The 16,780-nt window shown below is 38.6% G+C and overlaps 1 protein-coding gene and 1 pseudogene across 1 annotated transcript in view; one reads left to right on the forward strand and one right to left on the reverse strand.

Moving 5' to 3' along the window:
- Window positions 1-16,780, reverse strand: part of CAPN8 (calpain 8) — a 189,581-nt gene that overhangs the window by 108,526 nt on the left and 64,275 nt on the right. Inside the window, exon 5 of the mRNA XM_053712588.1 lies at window positions 96-264. Coding sequence (XP_053568563.1) covers window positions 96-264 — 169 coding nt within the window. The remainder of the gene's footprint in view (window positions 1-95; window positions 265-16,780) is intronic.
- On the forward strand, window positions 8,213-8,329 carry LOC128658427 (uncharacterized; annotated as a pseudogene).

The following is a 16,780-nucleotide window of genomic DNA, read 5'->3' on the forward strand; positions in this document are numbered from 1 at the left end:
CTGGGGAATGGGTAATAAAGGGATTATCTATCTTTTAAAACAATAAAAATTCTGGTGTAGACTGTCCCTTTAAATATTTCTTTAAGCAATCTTACATCAATTGAACATCCAAGCAATGATTCTGCCTTCAGGGCTTTCTGTATAATCTGGTACAAATCAGCTGGGGCCTTCTTTAAATCATACAGCTCAGCGATACCTCCAGTGAAGTCTTCAAACCCTTCTATTGTGGAACCTCCGGTCAGTGCTTCATAGGATCCAGTCAGCCTGTAAATAACAATAAATGGATTAATTATGTAACGTAGCAGTGTCCCAATTTTATTGCCCCACTACAGATAAAGGGGTTGATTTATGAAGCAGACAATGCTGCTTCTGATCCACTCCGCTTCAGGTCTGCCTGAAGCGGAAGTTAAGAAGCAGCGGTCATAAGACCGCTGCTCCTTAACTCGTCCACCACCTCTGAGGTGGCGGACAGCAATCAGCCCTATCGGATATGATCAGGTTGATTGACAACCCCTGCTAGCGGCCAATTGGCCGGGAATCTCCAGGGGGGCATTGAACCAGCAGCTCACCAGAAAAGCAGTTCACCTGTGCTATGGAAGTCCCATGAAAAAAATTAATTTTTACGTGTGCCGGACTGACGTTGCATTACAGGCTAAAAGGCTTGCGGTACAGCTATACCGACAAAACTTGTAATGGCTGTGGTGCTGTTTTAACGCTGAAATGCCCATTTTTCAGCGTTAAAACACAAACACAAAACTTAATCTAGGTGATAGTGTGCTACCATTATTTATCTGGGGAATCTCAAAGTTATGTAGGGAAATTAGTATATTCTAATGTCCCTGCATACTGGGCTATTCCTAGTTAAAGTGGTTCCCACTGGACTGTTTTATAATACCGTAGAAGACTTATTAAACCTATTGCATAGCAACTTTATATTCTAACACATATCCAGGATAGAATACATACATATATATTTATATCTTCATAAAAAATTTAAAATATATAGAGGTAATATATTCTAGATACGTGGATAGTCTTCTAATCACTAGTCACTAATTAAGAAGACTGCAAGATCTATATCTCTGTTCACCCCTCTTGGTTCTAGGGTCCCTAGTGTCCTAATCCAGAATGTCTCTTTACGTCAAAGTGTAATGAGCCTATTTCCCCCCCCCCTGATATCTAATTGGACCCTTTCAATCGCTTTTACTCTAAGACTGCTAGGGTCTTTGTTATGATACTCAGAGAAATGAGCTGAGACTCTATGCTTAAGAACACCCTTCTCAATATTCCCAATATGTTCTCTAAACCGGGTCTTAGGGCTTCTTTTGGTTCTTCCAATGTATAATTTTCTGCATGAGCAAGACAGGTGGTATACCACATGAGTGCTTTTGCAATTGATAGACTCCTTAATCTCATACTCCACTCCATCTCTTAATGATGTAAAGCTTATAGAATTGGAATCACAATGAGCACAGCTCATTGTGATTCCAATTCCTCCCGCACTTGAAAAAGCCCATTGATCTCTTTTGTAACCAGCTACCCTGTTTATTAACATCCCTAAGTTTATTAGGGGCCAGGATGTTCTTTAAATTGTTATTCTTCTTAAAGACCAATTGTGGTCTTTCAGATAGTACATTCTTTAAAATAGGATCTTGTAGAAGGATGGGCCAGTGTTTCTTAAAGGTTCTTTCTATCTGTAGGGAGGCCCTATTGAATTTAGTAATAAATAGGGGCTGGTTCATATTGTCTTGGATATTTTTGGGTTTACTCTCCAAAAGTTTGTCTCTCTCTAGGTTCTTAGCTCTAGTGTAAGCATTTTGTATCAAAGATGGAATCGTAACCCTTTACTGAGAAACCGGTTTTATAGGACCTGTGATTCTCTCTCATAGGTCTCCACATCTGTGCAGTTCCTTCTCACTCTCTGGAACTGCCCAAATGGGACATTGCGGATCCATTTATGGTGATGACTGCTTTTTGCATGCAGATATGTGTTAGTGTCGGTCTCCTTTCTAAATAGGCTCATAACAATGGTATTCTCTTTATGTGATAGAGTCAAATTCAGAAATGTAATTATATCTGCACTATGTGATTCAGTAAATTTAAGATTTAGTCAATTTAGTTTCACATATGACACTTGATGCCTTATGTCTGCTTCAGGTCCCTGCCAGATGATCAAAATGTCATCTATGTAGCGACACCACTTGACTATGTTGGGTGAAAAGGGATTGTCTATAAAGTTATTCATCTCCTCCCACCATCCCATATACAAGTTTGCGAAGTTGGGTGCAAATTTGGTCCCCATAGTGGTACCAGTTGTTTGTAGGAAGAATTTCCCTTCAAATAGGAAATCATTTTTCTTTAGAATAAACTCAATACAATTTTCTTTGTATGAGATCTATATAATTAGTCTTCCTAAAATAATATTCAATCGCTTGGAGTCCCAAATCATGTGAAATGGATGTATATAGGGAGGAGACATCTAACGTGATCCAAATATATCCTTGTTTCCACTATACTTTAGACAGCTGGTTGATTACATCAGTGGTGTCTTTAACATAGGATTGTAAATGTGGCACTAAAGGTTTGAGTATATTATCTACATATTGGGATAACTTTGTGGTGAGAGAACTAATACCCGACACTATGGGTCGGCCAGGGGGATCTATTAGCTGCTTGTGAATTTTGGGAAGGTGGTAGAACACTGCAATGCGTGGTTCCACCACCTGCAAAAATTCAAATTCAGATTTATCAAGTATACTTAGTTCTCTAGCAGTTCCAATTAGGGTATTATACTGCTCTTTAAACTCCTTAGTAGGATTTGTTTTGAGTTTAACATAGGTATTCGCATTGGCTTGTAAGCGATATTCCTCCCTGATATAATCAGCTCTATTCTGTAGGACTATCCCCCACCCTTATCGGCCTCTCGAATCACAAGCCCTTGGTCACTCTTAAGACCCTCTAGTGCTTTTCTCTCTTTGAATCTCAAATTATTTTGCCTGTTACTATATTTCTTTTTACACATATCTTCTAGATCCTGTAATACAAGGCTGTTGAATACAGGGATATAGTTTCATTGAGCCTGTAATGAAACAAAAGTTGAATCAGGTTTAAGACCTGTGTGGTTAACTTTCAGATCTAATGCTTCCAATTCTAGTTCCTCAAGGGTCTCTATCAAATTTTGTATTTCTCCTAAGTTTTGGAGCTCTGCATTGTCCCTTTCGAGTTTAAAAAGATAGACTCCTCAAATCTGTTTGTTTATTCTTCTCTCTCAGATACTCCACTAGTTCCTGTTGCTGTATTTTTCCTACTTTCATGGAACCTTTTAAGTGTAAGTTTTCTAGAAAATTTCTGGAGATCAATGAATAGTTAGAAATCTTTAGGCTTATTAGTGAGGGCAAAGGAGAGTCCATTTTTCAGTACCTCCTCTTCACCCTTATTTAGTGTTCTTGAGGAGATATTGAAAATGTTTTGATCATGTACCATCCTTATTGCCATTCTTTCCCTTTTCTCCTTTTTGAGTCAGAGTTCCACCCCTCCCCTACATCCTATTCTCCTTCTCTGACCCCTCTTTTCGGGTTTCTCCCTGCAGGGGAGTTCCCTACATTAAAAAAAGGATTTTGATCATAAAATAGTGCCCAATTTTATTTTGTTGTTCACCGTTATTTCTATTGTCAAACTTTTGTCTGGCACCCAAGTGTTCATATGATCCTCCTTCTATTTGTTTTTTGTTGTTTTTGTTCTCATTAGGGTGTTGGTACATTTTGGGTTGGTACTTATTAGGTTCATTAGGTCGTTATAATTCTGTGGTGTATAATTCTCTCTCACAGATTATCTCCTTTCTCTAAAATTAACTTCGGGAGACTAATTACCCTTCATTTAATTTTTCTTAGCATTATTTCCATAATATGCCTTATTTGTGTTTTTATTTGTATTCTCATGAGTGTTTTTTTCTATCACTTTTAACCCATTTTTTCTAATTTTTATCTTTATTGTTGTTACCTTTGTTTTGGGGTTTTTATCTGGATTGGCCATTAATGTGAAACCTCTTTGATATTTCCTCCATTTTTATACTACCACTATCTTCTGGTACCGCATTTGAGTCAGTTTCTGTAGGTACTGATCATTCAAATGCATTTCTAAGTTTCTTTTTCTTGGTCTTAATTAAAAAAAAAAAAAAGGCTATCGATTGCCTATTTCTTTCATCGAGTTCCCCCACATTTTTCTAATTCCCCCTCAATTTCAGTTATTTGTTCAGTGATGTTTTTGACTTTTTTATCTCTATATTTAATTGCGATGTTAATACGTTTGGTGGAGCATTCATCAAGAGCCTCCTCCCACTCTGTATGGAGCTTCACCTCTTCTAATTTGAAAATGCAGGTTTTAGACATTTTTAAACCATTGGGTATAAGATTGTTGTTCTTAAAATTCTCCAAAGCAATCATGTCATACCAATGTCTAACTTGCATTTTAGACAATTTCTATTCTAATTCTGGATCAATAATGTCATTTGGTTCACAAAAATCAGTTGATAGAATTCTATTTCTGTTCTATTTTTATATCAATTAGATATCAGGGGGGGGGGAGTAATAGGCTCATTACACTTCGATGTAGAGAGACATTCTGGACATTTAGGACACTAGGGACCCTAGATCCAAAAGGGATGAACAGAGAGATAAATCTAGCAGTCTTCTTAATTAGTAAATAGTGATTAGAAGACTATCCACTTATAGACTATATTACCTCTATATATTTTATTATTTTTATGAAGATATAAATATATATGTATGTAGTCTATCCTAGATATATGTTAGAATCTAAAGTTGCTATCCAATAGGTCTAATGAGTCTTTTACAGCATTATCGAATATTTCAGTGAGAACCACTTTACGTAGGAATAGCCCAGTATGCAGGGACATTAGAATATACTTATTTCGAGACTGGACTTCCTGTGGGAGGAGCGTGCAAGAGGTGTACACGCTAGGGCTCTGTGAGAGAGAGCCGAGTTCCAGCATACCCCGCCTTTAAGTTTCCTATTGCCGGGAGTGAGAGACCCGCTTGGGGAGCACATACACTGCGACGGAAGTCTCCATACCGCTACCGGGCTACCTGGTAATAGCCACGGTCACACATACAACCCCAACCCCAGCAGCAGCACTGGAGAGAGGCTACGGTCGGAAGGCAGAAGACCCCCAACAGAAATAGAGAGCACACATTTGGACTGCACCACTCCGGAACACCCCTCTGAAAGGGATCTGAATGTGGCAGTCGTCCACCCGACCTGCCTAGGAACAGACGGGAGGTGTCTCGCCTGGATCCTGGCAAGCGGAGGATAAAGGTACAAGGCAGCAGGACGGCAGACAAGCAGCAGGTCACGCAAGCATTGCCTCTGCAAGAGCGGGTAAAGTAGCGCTTACTGTCTGTGTGTCTGCATATGAAAATGGAGAGATCGGTGGTGCCTAAGAAGTGTGTTGAAAGGGGGGCCGAAGAGAGATGGGTCTGGCTGCTTGGAGGTATTAATGCACATTATAGTGGAGGGGCAGTTGGAGAATAAAATAAGATCTGCTAAAATCAAGCCATAAAGCATGGAGTGGGTAAAAGTTTGTAAGCCCTGAAGCGGTGCGCACTAACTATAATAAGACACAAACAGAGCAGAGAAGTGGCAAGTCTTTTTAAATGAGGAACTGCGGTCACATTCTGCAAATCAGACAAAGCCCCGCTGAGTCATAATAATCAAATCATAATAATCAAATTTGGAGGTCAGTGAGCGGGGGCTTTCCACTGGGATTTGCCTTGTTGATACCTTTTTGGAGGAGAAAGCTGCAAGTACACAGATAACAGGAGGTTTCGCCTACTGTCTATAGACAGCTGATGCTCATAAAAGATAAGGAAATCTGACTGAGAAGCAAGGAACTGGCTGGTGTGTCGGTACAGCCTGATTTCTATTTTTTGTTTTTGTTTAACTGTTTATGTTCGCCTCTTTCTCCTGGGAATCATTAGCAAAAACAGGAAGCTGTGTTGGAGGAGAACTGTGTTTTGTTTTTCTTTGGAAAACCTTCATATTGGCATTTTATGAGGGGAGGCCAAACAGCTAAGCATTTAATTGGACAGCTGACTGGACTGACAGTAAAATACCAGAACAATTATGGTGATATGTAAAAAGCAGTGGATTAATTGTGCTGCTATCTGATGTTTACTGCTGGGATATTTTTTTCTTTCTTGCAAGTCTCAAAACTTTTGTTGTTTTCATTTTTTTTTTATTTTTTTTTCTCTTCTCTTCTCTCTCCCCCACTACAGTATATCTTGCATATGTGATTTTTGTTTGCAATAATATTGATGTGAAGAGGCTTTTGTTATAGCATTTGTAGATAAGAGCCCCCTGGAGCTAAGATAGGTAACAAGGTGGATAGAATTTCCTGGCTAGATACTGCATAGTCAGTAAGAAAGGAGAAGGGGAAGGATAGAGAGGAGGAGGAGAGAGAGGGAAGAGAATAGAGGGGGGCGAGAGGGGAAAGGGGAAGGAAAAAGGAAGATATAACACCAGCAGGTCAAGATAAGGAAAAGGGGAACATAGAAGAGGAAAGTTATCTGTGCCGATTGGATAGGTGCCAGGGAGTCAGGGTATAGGATAACAGATTTAAAGAGTGAACAAATAACTTGCTTAGAGAAATCCTGGAAATACGAATAGATAGAAATATTTTGTAAAAGGACGCAAGGGGGAGCACCCAATTTGTCTTAATTAGTCAAGGGAGAGGACACGCAGAGAGACAGTCAGGCCCTGTCTAAATATACTGAACACTTTATTTTTTGTTAAAAAAAAAAAAAAAATTTTCCTTCTCACTTTCACTCATTCTTTTAGATAACACAGGCTCCAGATAGCCTCACTTGGGCTCTTTAGGAGGAGCACCATTTATTTTCTGTTTGTTTTAGGTATTAGTGTAATTATAGTTCCACATGTAGCACCATTAGTCAAAAGGTGCACCCGATCCACGCCGGATTAGCGGAAGAGTGGTGTATTTCTCTTCCGGTTTTTTCATTTATTTTTTTTTCCCCTTAAAACACAAATTAAAGTTTTCACACTAACACATCACTACACATCACTACACACCTCATGGAAAGGTATATTCCTAATTTGAAAGTCAGGTCCCCTGCAATGCCCCCCAAGAGAGACAAAAAGTCCAAGTCAGCACAGGAGATAGGCTTGGAGGATAACATGGACCCCCAGCTAGCAGGTACTGAAAAACAGCTGACACTTAATCAACTGGCAGAAATGCTGTTACCCCAATTCGATTCAGTTAAAAAGGAGATAGCTACTCTCTCTACTGAGATTAGGTCTTTTTCGAATAGGATATTAGAAGTAGAGCAAAGAATCTCAGCGGTTGAGGATAGACAAAATGTACACGACACTAATTGGGTCAATTATGAGAGCAAAATAAAAATGATGCAATCTAAAATAGAGGACCTGGAAGACAGGTCGCGTAGGAATAACATCCGTATAATTGGACTACCTGAGTCAATTGAATTTCAAGATTTAATTTTATTTGCCTCTGTTACCTTACCACAATTGTTAGGAATGCAGCTGACAGAAAAAATACACGTAGAAAGGGCACATAGAACAGGACCAGCAAGGGAGTCACAAGAAGGTAACTCGCGCCCCAGAATGGTGATAATTAAATACTTAAATTTTCAACATAAGGTACAGATTATGCAACATTATAGGAAAACTCAGGGGTTCAAGATAGGTATGCGACCTGTCTTCCTGTTCCAGGATTTCTCAGCGGAGACCTCCTCAAAGAGGAAGATAATGGCACCTTACTGTTCTAGCTTAATCAAGGCAGGGATCCAGGCTAACATGAGGTACCCAGCCAAAATAGTAATTTTTTCAGAAGGGAATGTGACCGTTTTAAATACAGCAACAGATGCTAAAAAATATTGTTCTGAAAAAGGTATAGAGATTTGATAGGAAGTCCATGTTTAGTTATTAATCTGAAATAATGAAGATGTATAATCTGTTGGTTACTTATTTTACTCGCAGAAAGGGGGGAGGCTTGGCCGGGGCGGAGACTCTCTTTTTTTTCTCTCCGTCCTTCCCTTTTTTTTTTTTTTTTTTTTTCTTTTTCTCTCTTTCGTCTTTTTCCCCTTCTTTTTATATCTTCCTGTCCACTTTTCTATTGAGTGAGCTCAGAGTCTTGATAAAGTCATTTTTTGAATTGCAGGTCTACCGCCATTCGGCCTTGAACACCCGATCCCGTATGATCTCGGAAGTGGAGCAGGGCTGGACCTGGTCAGTACCGGGATGGGCGACCGCCGGGGAACCCCAGGAGCGGTAGGCATATATGTAGTTATGATAGTCAGACTAGATCCCTTCTCTGGACTGAGAGGAAGGAAGGTGACTGTATTAGATAAAGGTTTTTAACATAAAATTGTAGGTTTTATTTTTGTTGTTTTATTATGTTTATGGATATTAAATGCTGAAGTGTGTATCATGGAATGTGGGAGGTGTCACATCCCCTATTAAAAGGAAAAATGTGCTTAAAATGTTAAAGCGCCAAAAGCCTGATGTTATTTTTTTACAAGAGTTGCATTTGAAGGCAGCAGAAATACAAAAATTACAAACTAATTGGATAGCGGAAATCATAGCAACTCCATGTAATAGCAGGAAACGCGGAGTAGCTTTAATGTTTAATAGGAATTTGACATATATGATAAAAAATCAAATATTAGATCCGAGTGGGAGGTTTATGCTTGTTCAAGCTGAAATCAATAATAGACTGTGGACGTTTTGTAACATTTATGGTCCCAATGAAATTGAGATAGAATTCTGGGAAATGATAAAAAATAAATTGGTAAAATACTTAGGTCAAAACATAGTGATAGCGGGAGACTTTAATGCGACAATGAATCCAGAGATTGATAGGCTAAAATCAGGGGCCTCCAGGAAACATAATAGAGAGGCCAAGCTTTTGCGAGGATTAGCAAAGACATTAAAGCTAAAAGACATTTGGCGTTTGCAGCATCCAGACGACCGGGCCTTTTCGTGCAAATCTAAAACATTTAAAAATTTCTCATGAATAGACATGTTTTTGATAGAAGAGAGGCTATTGACCATGGGAATAGAAACATATATCGATGAGATAGTCATCTCAGATCATGCAATAATCAGCTTGAAATTTGAAGATATGGCGAACAAAAATAGAAGTAGCAATACGTTTAGCTTCCCTAAATATATGTTTTTAGATGAAAAGTTTCGAAATTTTTTATCTGATAGATGGAAGGTTTACTTCAGACAGAACAGACAGGATGTGAGCAGCCCAGAAGTACTCTGGGAAGCAGGGAAAGCAGTAATGCGAGGGGAGATCAGGAACTATATGATCATAAGAAAGCGGAAGGTAACAGAGAGGGAGACTCAACTAGCAAACCAACTTAAAAACTCATATAGGAGATATGTATCTAACCCAAATAGATCTACCTGGAACCGTTACAAAGTAGCTAAATCAGAGCGTGAGACTTTTTTCAGAGAAAAATGGGCAAAGGAGGATATCCGAATCAGGGCATTTTGCCAAGGATATCAGGGGATTGCCTCCAAGTATCTAGCAAAATTAATAAATCACAGAAAAAAAAAGAATCTAATTCCACTTATCAAAGAGGGGCAGAAAATGCTTACTCAACCGACAGAGATTAGAGAGGCCTTCCATAGATATTATCAGGAATTGTACGCGTGTAAGGATATAGATAAGACAAAAATGTCCAAATTTTGGCAACAGATCAGTCTCCCAACAATAGATAAAAAAGAATTAGAACAGATGAACTCCCCGATAACAGAGGAGGAAGTCCAAAATATGATAGACAGAATTAAAACAAACAAAGCTGCGGGGCCTGATGGACTCCCGGCAGAATTTTATAAAATTATCAAGAATGAAATCTCGGGAATATTAGTAGAACTATATAATAGCTATTTTATACATGGGAATCTGAAATCACTTTATTTCACTGACTCTACAGTGACCTTAATCCATAAGAAAGGGAAAGCCACAGAGGAACTGGGGTCATACCGTCCAATTTCGCTCCTGAATCAAGACTATAAAATCTTAACGGCTATTATTTCAGACAGATTAAAAAAAGGGATGGAAAAATTGATACACAATGATCAATCTGGATTTATTCCAGGGAGAAACCCGGTCCGGAATATGCGTAGGGTGCTAGTTAATCTAGATTATCAATATAACATCACACAGTTGTCAAATAAAAAATCACAAATGGATATGGCTATGCTTACGATCGACGCAGAAAAAGCGTTTGACGCTATAATCTGGGATCATTTATTTATGTCACTTAAGAAATTTGGTTTTGAAGGGAATTTGATTCAGTTAATTAAAAAGATTTATACCAATCCTAGGTCCCAATTGTTGGTTAATGGTGAACTTTCGCAATTTATAACACTGCAAAGAGGTACTAGACAGGGGTGTCCACTGTCACCCCTGCTATTTGATTTAGCACTGGAACCATTGGCGGTTCAACTCAGGAAAGAACTAAAGGGAATAGAAGTTGGGGAACACAATGTTGTAATCTCATTATACGCAGACGATATGATGTTGTTCTTACAACAGACAAAAAAAAACATACCTAAATGTCTGTCAATTATCAACAACTTTACTTCATTCTCTGGATATAAAATTAACAAGGAAAAGTCAGAGTTGCTCTGGATTAATCAAACCAGAGAGAGCTTGTTACAACATGGATTTAAAGAAGTAAAATCGTTAAATTATTTAGGTATTAAAATAAGTAAAAACCCCAAAGAATGGTATAATCTGAATTTTTCTGAGTTTTTTGAGAGTCTAGAAGGAAGTCTAAGAAAGTGGAACATACAATTTCTATCACTTTCTGCAAAAATAGCTGTGATAAAAACAATTGTTTTCCCACGTATACTGTTCCTAATGCAAAACTTGCCTCTATTGATCAACAAACGAGATATAGCAAGCTATAATAAAACATGCGCACAATTTATATGGGGAAAGAAAAAAAGTCGTATAGCTACCGAGAAACTTGTTCAAAACAAAAGATATGCAGGGCTCGCCCTGCCGGACATAGCAAAATATAATTTAGTGGCCTTAATGAAATTTGGAGTAGATTGGTTGACGGAAGCCAATAGTGTGACCTACTATGACATGGAAGCTACACTGTTAAAACCCTTTGATCTCAAGGCAATTCTACACCATCCTTTCAGGAGGTTGCCCAGCAATGTCAGTACGCTTTTAACTTTTGCTAATGTGGTTCGTGCATGGCAGAAATTCTGTGGATCAGTAGGTCAAGAGTTTTACATTTCTAAATATCTGCCATTTATCGGTACTCCCGACTTTATATCTGGGACAAACAATAATGCGGCCTTTAAAATTTGGTCACAGAAAGGGTTATGTTATTTTCTCCAGTTTGTTCAGGGTGAAGGACAAGTGTTGCAAACATTTGAAACACTATCCGAACAGTATCAGTTACCCAAACATACATTCTTTGCTTATTTACAAGCCCGAAGCTATCTCCTAAAAATCTTGCAAACATGTAGAATGGTCTGGGATTCAGGAATTGATTCAGGAGTGAAGTTGTACGTGGCGGGGAAAAGATCCATATCATACTGGTATAAATTATTATTAAATATATCAGGGGAAGAACAAATTAAGAAAAGGAAAGTGTTTCTTACTAAATATATTACTTCAGTGCAAGGTGAAAATATTGAAAGAAGCATTAAACTAGCAGACGCCGCCACGAGAGTAGTAAGCTGGAAAGAATTGCAGTTTAAGCTTTTAAATAATTTCTATTTAACCCCAAGGATTATGAGTAAATGGGACCAATATGGGGACAAGAGGAATTGTTTTAAATGTCAGAAAGAAGGAGTGGATTTGCAACACTGTATTTGGGACTGCCCTAAAATCCGACAATTTTGGAGTAGAATACAATTTTGGGTGAACAGGTTTTTACAAGAGGAGTGTGCCCTCCAATTAAGTTATATCTTTCTTTTAAAGGAATACGGGCGATATAAAGGGGAGGGACAATTAATCAACATGGTTATTCTGGCAGCTCGTCGTTTGATATTCTGCAAATGGGGAGCTTGTGAGGCCCCTACGATAAACGAACTTGTCAACACTATTAAGCTACAAATGATTATCGAACGACAATTTCTAGTTGGGGGATCGGAAAAGGCTTTCAGGCTCTTCTTTGATAAGTGGAAGAGGGTAATTATTTCTTGGCCCCAACAGGCTCAGATTCAATTTGTCTCACCCCTAAAGAATAATGATCACTTTATGATGATGGTGGCTAATGAGGCTCTCCCCGCATTCTGGTTGTAAGACGTTAAACTCTGAGTGGGCTCATTTCGGTGTCTTCTTGGTGGTGGTACTTCCATCCTCTCCTTTTTTTTTTTTCCCCTGACTTTTACTGGTTCCGTTGTGAGGAATCCTGGGGTCGATCCGATATAAAGCGTCGCCCGCAAAAGCCGGCGACGCCAATAATTGCGCGGATTTGGTATCCTATATACGGCGTAAGCTAGAAGTTACGCCCGTATATTTCTGCCGTCGCCCGCAGTTTTTTGGGCCATAGGCAGGTATACCAAACCCGCGCAATTTGGTATCCAATATGCAGCGTAAGGACTTACGTGGCGAAAATGGAGAAAACTTACTCCATTTTCACCTCGCCACAAAAAGCAGCCGTAAGAAGCCTTACGCTGACTATTGGAGCCCCGTAACTCCCTAAACTAGCTGCTAAAATAAACCTAACACCTAACGCATGCGCAATGTCTATCTCCCTGTCAACCGCGATCTGCTAAAATAAACCTAACACCTAACGCATGCGCAATGTCTATCTCCCTGTCAACCGCGATCCCCCCCCCCCCCCCGAAATCCCTAATAAAGTTATTACCCCCTAAAACGCCGCTCCCCGACCCCGCCGCCATCTACATAAACTAACCCCCTACTGTGAGCCCCTAAAACCGCCGCCATCTACCTTATCTATCCCGTAATCTGACCCCTTACACCGCCGCCACCTATATAAAAATGATTAACCCCTAATTTAATCTACCTACCCCGCCGCCAGCTATGTTATCTATATTAACCCTAAGTATATTATAGTTAATATAGTTATTACATTATATATATTAACTATATTAACCCTAATTATATTAGGGTTAATATAGTTAATATAGTTACTATAGTATTTATATTAACTATATTAACTCTATCTAACCCTAACACCCCTAACTATATTTATATTAAATTAATCTAATTAATTTATAAACTAAAATATTCCTATTTAAATCTAAATACTTACCTATAAAATAAACCCTAAGATAGCTACAATATAAATAATAATTACATTGTAGCTATGTTAGGGTTAATATTTATTTTACAGGTAAATAGTTAATTATTTTAACTAGGTATAATAGATATTAAATAGTTATTAACTATTTAATATCTACCTAGTTAAAATAATTACCCAATTACCTGTAAAATAAATACACCTACACTATCAATAAATGTAATAAACTACAAACATCTATCTAAAAATACAATTAAATTAACTAAACTAAATTACAAAAAAAAACAAACACTAAATTACAAAAAATAAAAAAAAGATTACAAGATATTTAAGCTAATTATACCTATTCTAAGCCCCCTAATAAAATAATAAACCCCCAAAATAACAAAAATTCCCTGCCCTATTCTAAATTCAACAAATTTCAAAGCTCTTTACCTTACCAGCCCTTAAAAGGGCCTTTTGTGGGGCATGCCCCAAAGAATTCAGCTCTTTTGCATTCAATAAATACATTCCCCCCCCCCCCCCATTACAACCCACCACCCACATACCCCTATTCTAAACCCACCCAAACCCCCCTTAATAAATCCTAACACTACCCCCCTGAAGATCTCCCTACCTTGTCTTCACCACACCGGGCCGAACTCCTGATCCGATCCGGGCGATGTCGTCCTCCAAGCGGCAAAGAAGAAATCTTCCTCCGGCGACGTCTTCCTCCAAGCGGCAGCAAAGTCTTCAGTCTTCCGGCGGCATCTTCAATCTTCTTTCTTCGCTCCGCCGCCGCGGAGCATCCATCCCGGCCGATCGCTAAACTTGGAATGAGGTACCTTTAAATGACGTCATCCAAGATGGCGTCCGCCGAATTCCGATTGGCTGATAGGATTCTATCAGCCAATCGGAATTAAGTTAAAAAAATCTGATTGGCTGATTGAATCAGCCAATCAGATTCAGGTTCAATCCGATTGGCTGATCCAATCAGCCAATCAGATTGAGCTCGCATTCTATTGGCTGATCGGAACAGCCAATAGAATGCGAGCTCAATCTGATTGGCTGATTGGATCAGCCAATCGGATTGAACCTGAATCTGATTGGCTGATTCAATCAGCCAATCAGATTTTTTTAACTTAATTCCGATTGGCTGATAGAATCCTATCAGCCAATCGGAATTCGGCGGACGCCATCTTGGATGACGTCATTTAAAGGTACCTCATTCCAAGTTTAGCGATCGGCCGGGATGGATGCTCCGCGGCGGCGGAGCGAAGAAAGAAGATTGAAGATGCCGCCGGAAGACTGAAGACTTTGCTGCCGCTTGGAGGAAGACGTCGCCGGAGGAAGATTTCTTCTTTGCCGCTTGGAGGACGACATCGCCCGGATCGGATCAGGAGTTCGGCCCGGTGTGGTGAAGACAAGGTAGGGAGATCTTCAGGGGGGTAGTGTTAGGATTTATTAAGGGGGGTTTGGGTGGGTTTAGAATAGGGGTATGTGGGTGGTGGGTTGTAATGGGGGGGGGGGGATTGTATTTATTGAATGCAAAAGAGCTGAATTCTTTGGGGCATGCCCCACAAAAGGCCCTTTTAAGGGCTGGTAAGGTAAAGAGCTTTGAAATTTGTTGAATTTAGAATAGGGCAGGGAATTTTTGTTATTTTGGGGGTTTATTATTTTATTAGGGGGCTTAGAATAGGTGTAATTAGCTTAAATATCTTGTAATCTTTTTTTTATTTTTTGTAATTTAGTGTTTGTTTTTTTTTGTAATTTAGTTTAGTTAATTTAATTGTATTTTTAGATAGATGTTTGTAGTTTATTACATTTATTGATAGTGTAGGTGTATTTATTTTACAGGTAATTGGGTAATTATTTTAACTAGGTAGATATTAAATAGTTAATAACTATTTAATATCTATTATACCTAGTTAAAATAATTAACTATTTACCTGTAAAATAAATATTAACCCTAACATAGCTACAATGTAATTATTAATTATATTGTAGCTATCTTAGGGTTTATTTTATAGGTAAGTATTTAGATTTAAATAGGAATATTTTAGTTTATAAATGAATTAGATTAATTTAATATAAATTTAGTTAGGGGTGTTAGGGTTAGATAGAGTTAATATAGTTAATATAAATACTATAGTAACTATATTAACTATATTAACCCTAATATAATTAGGGTTAATATAGTTAATATATATAATGTAATAACTATATTAACTATAATATACTTAGGGTTAATATAGATAATATAGCTGGCGGCAGGGTAGGTAGATTAAATTAGGGGTTAATCATTTTAATAGAGATGGCGGCGGTGTAAGGGGCTTAGATTAGGGGTTAATAATTTTAATATAGATGGCGGCGGTGTTAGGGGCTCACTTTAGGGGGTTATAGATATAATATAGCTGGCGGCGGGGTACGGGAGCGGCGGTTTAGGGGTTAATAATTTTATTAGGTTGCGGCGGGGTAAAGGAGCGGCGGTTTAGGGGTTAATAGCATTTTTATTGTTAGGCTAGTGAGGGGGGATAGCGGATAGAGGGTTAGACAGTGCGGGCTATGTTAGGGAGGAGTGTTAGACAGTGCGGGCTATGTTAGGGAGGCGTGTTAGACAGTGCGGGTGTTTTAGACTTTAGTCAGGTTTTATAGGCGCCGGCAGATTCTAACGTGGCGCAAGTCACTGGCGACGCCAGAAATTTGTACTTACGCAGATTTCTGGACATCGCTGGTTTGTGAGACTTACGGCACGTTAGCATCTGACGGCGACTTATATGGGATAGCTCGAGTTGCGAGCTGAAACTGCGGGCGACGCCGGTTCCCTCGCTTGCGCCGCAAACTGCGATCGATATCGGATCGCGCCCCTGATGTTTTATGTGCTTCTACATACCTCCTATGGTTTGAGGGTTTTAAGTGTGAGTGTGCATTTGTACTAATAAATTTGTGTTTGTTTTTACATACTGCACTTAGAGGGATTTGTGTCCTATCCAGCGTCCAGACCTGTTTTTTTTTAAGTGGCTGCATCCGTGACCCTCTAGCTGACAAGCTCAAAGACTGATTTACAGAACCATATATCCTTTTTCAGCATTAATATATGGAGCCCTCCTAATCATTGTCTTTTCTATATGTGTATATACTGTATATACAGGGAGTGCAGAATTATTAGGCAAGTTGTATTTTTGAGGATTAATTTTATTATTGAACAACAACCATGTTCTCAATGAACCCAAAAAACTCATTAATATCAAAGCTGAATAGTTTTGGAAGTAGTTTTTAGTTTGTTTTTAGTTATAGCTATTTTAGGGGGATATCTGTGTGTGCAGGTGACTATTACTGTGCATAATTATTAGGCAACTTAACAAAAAACAAATATATACCCATTTCAATTATTTATTTTTACCAGTGAAACCAATATAACATCCCAACATTCACAAATATACATTTCTGACATTCAAAAACAAAACAAAAACAAATCAGTGACCAATATAGCCACCTTTCTT

The sequence above is a fragment of the Bombina bombina genome, chromosome 4 (assembly GCF_027579735.1).
Source record: "Bombina bombina isolate aBomBom1 chromosome 4, aBomBom1.pri, whole genome shotgun sequence".
NCBI lineage: Eukaryota > Metazoa > Chordata > Amphibia > Anura > Bombinatoridae > Bombina > Bombina bombina.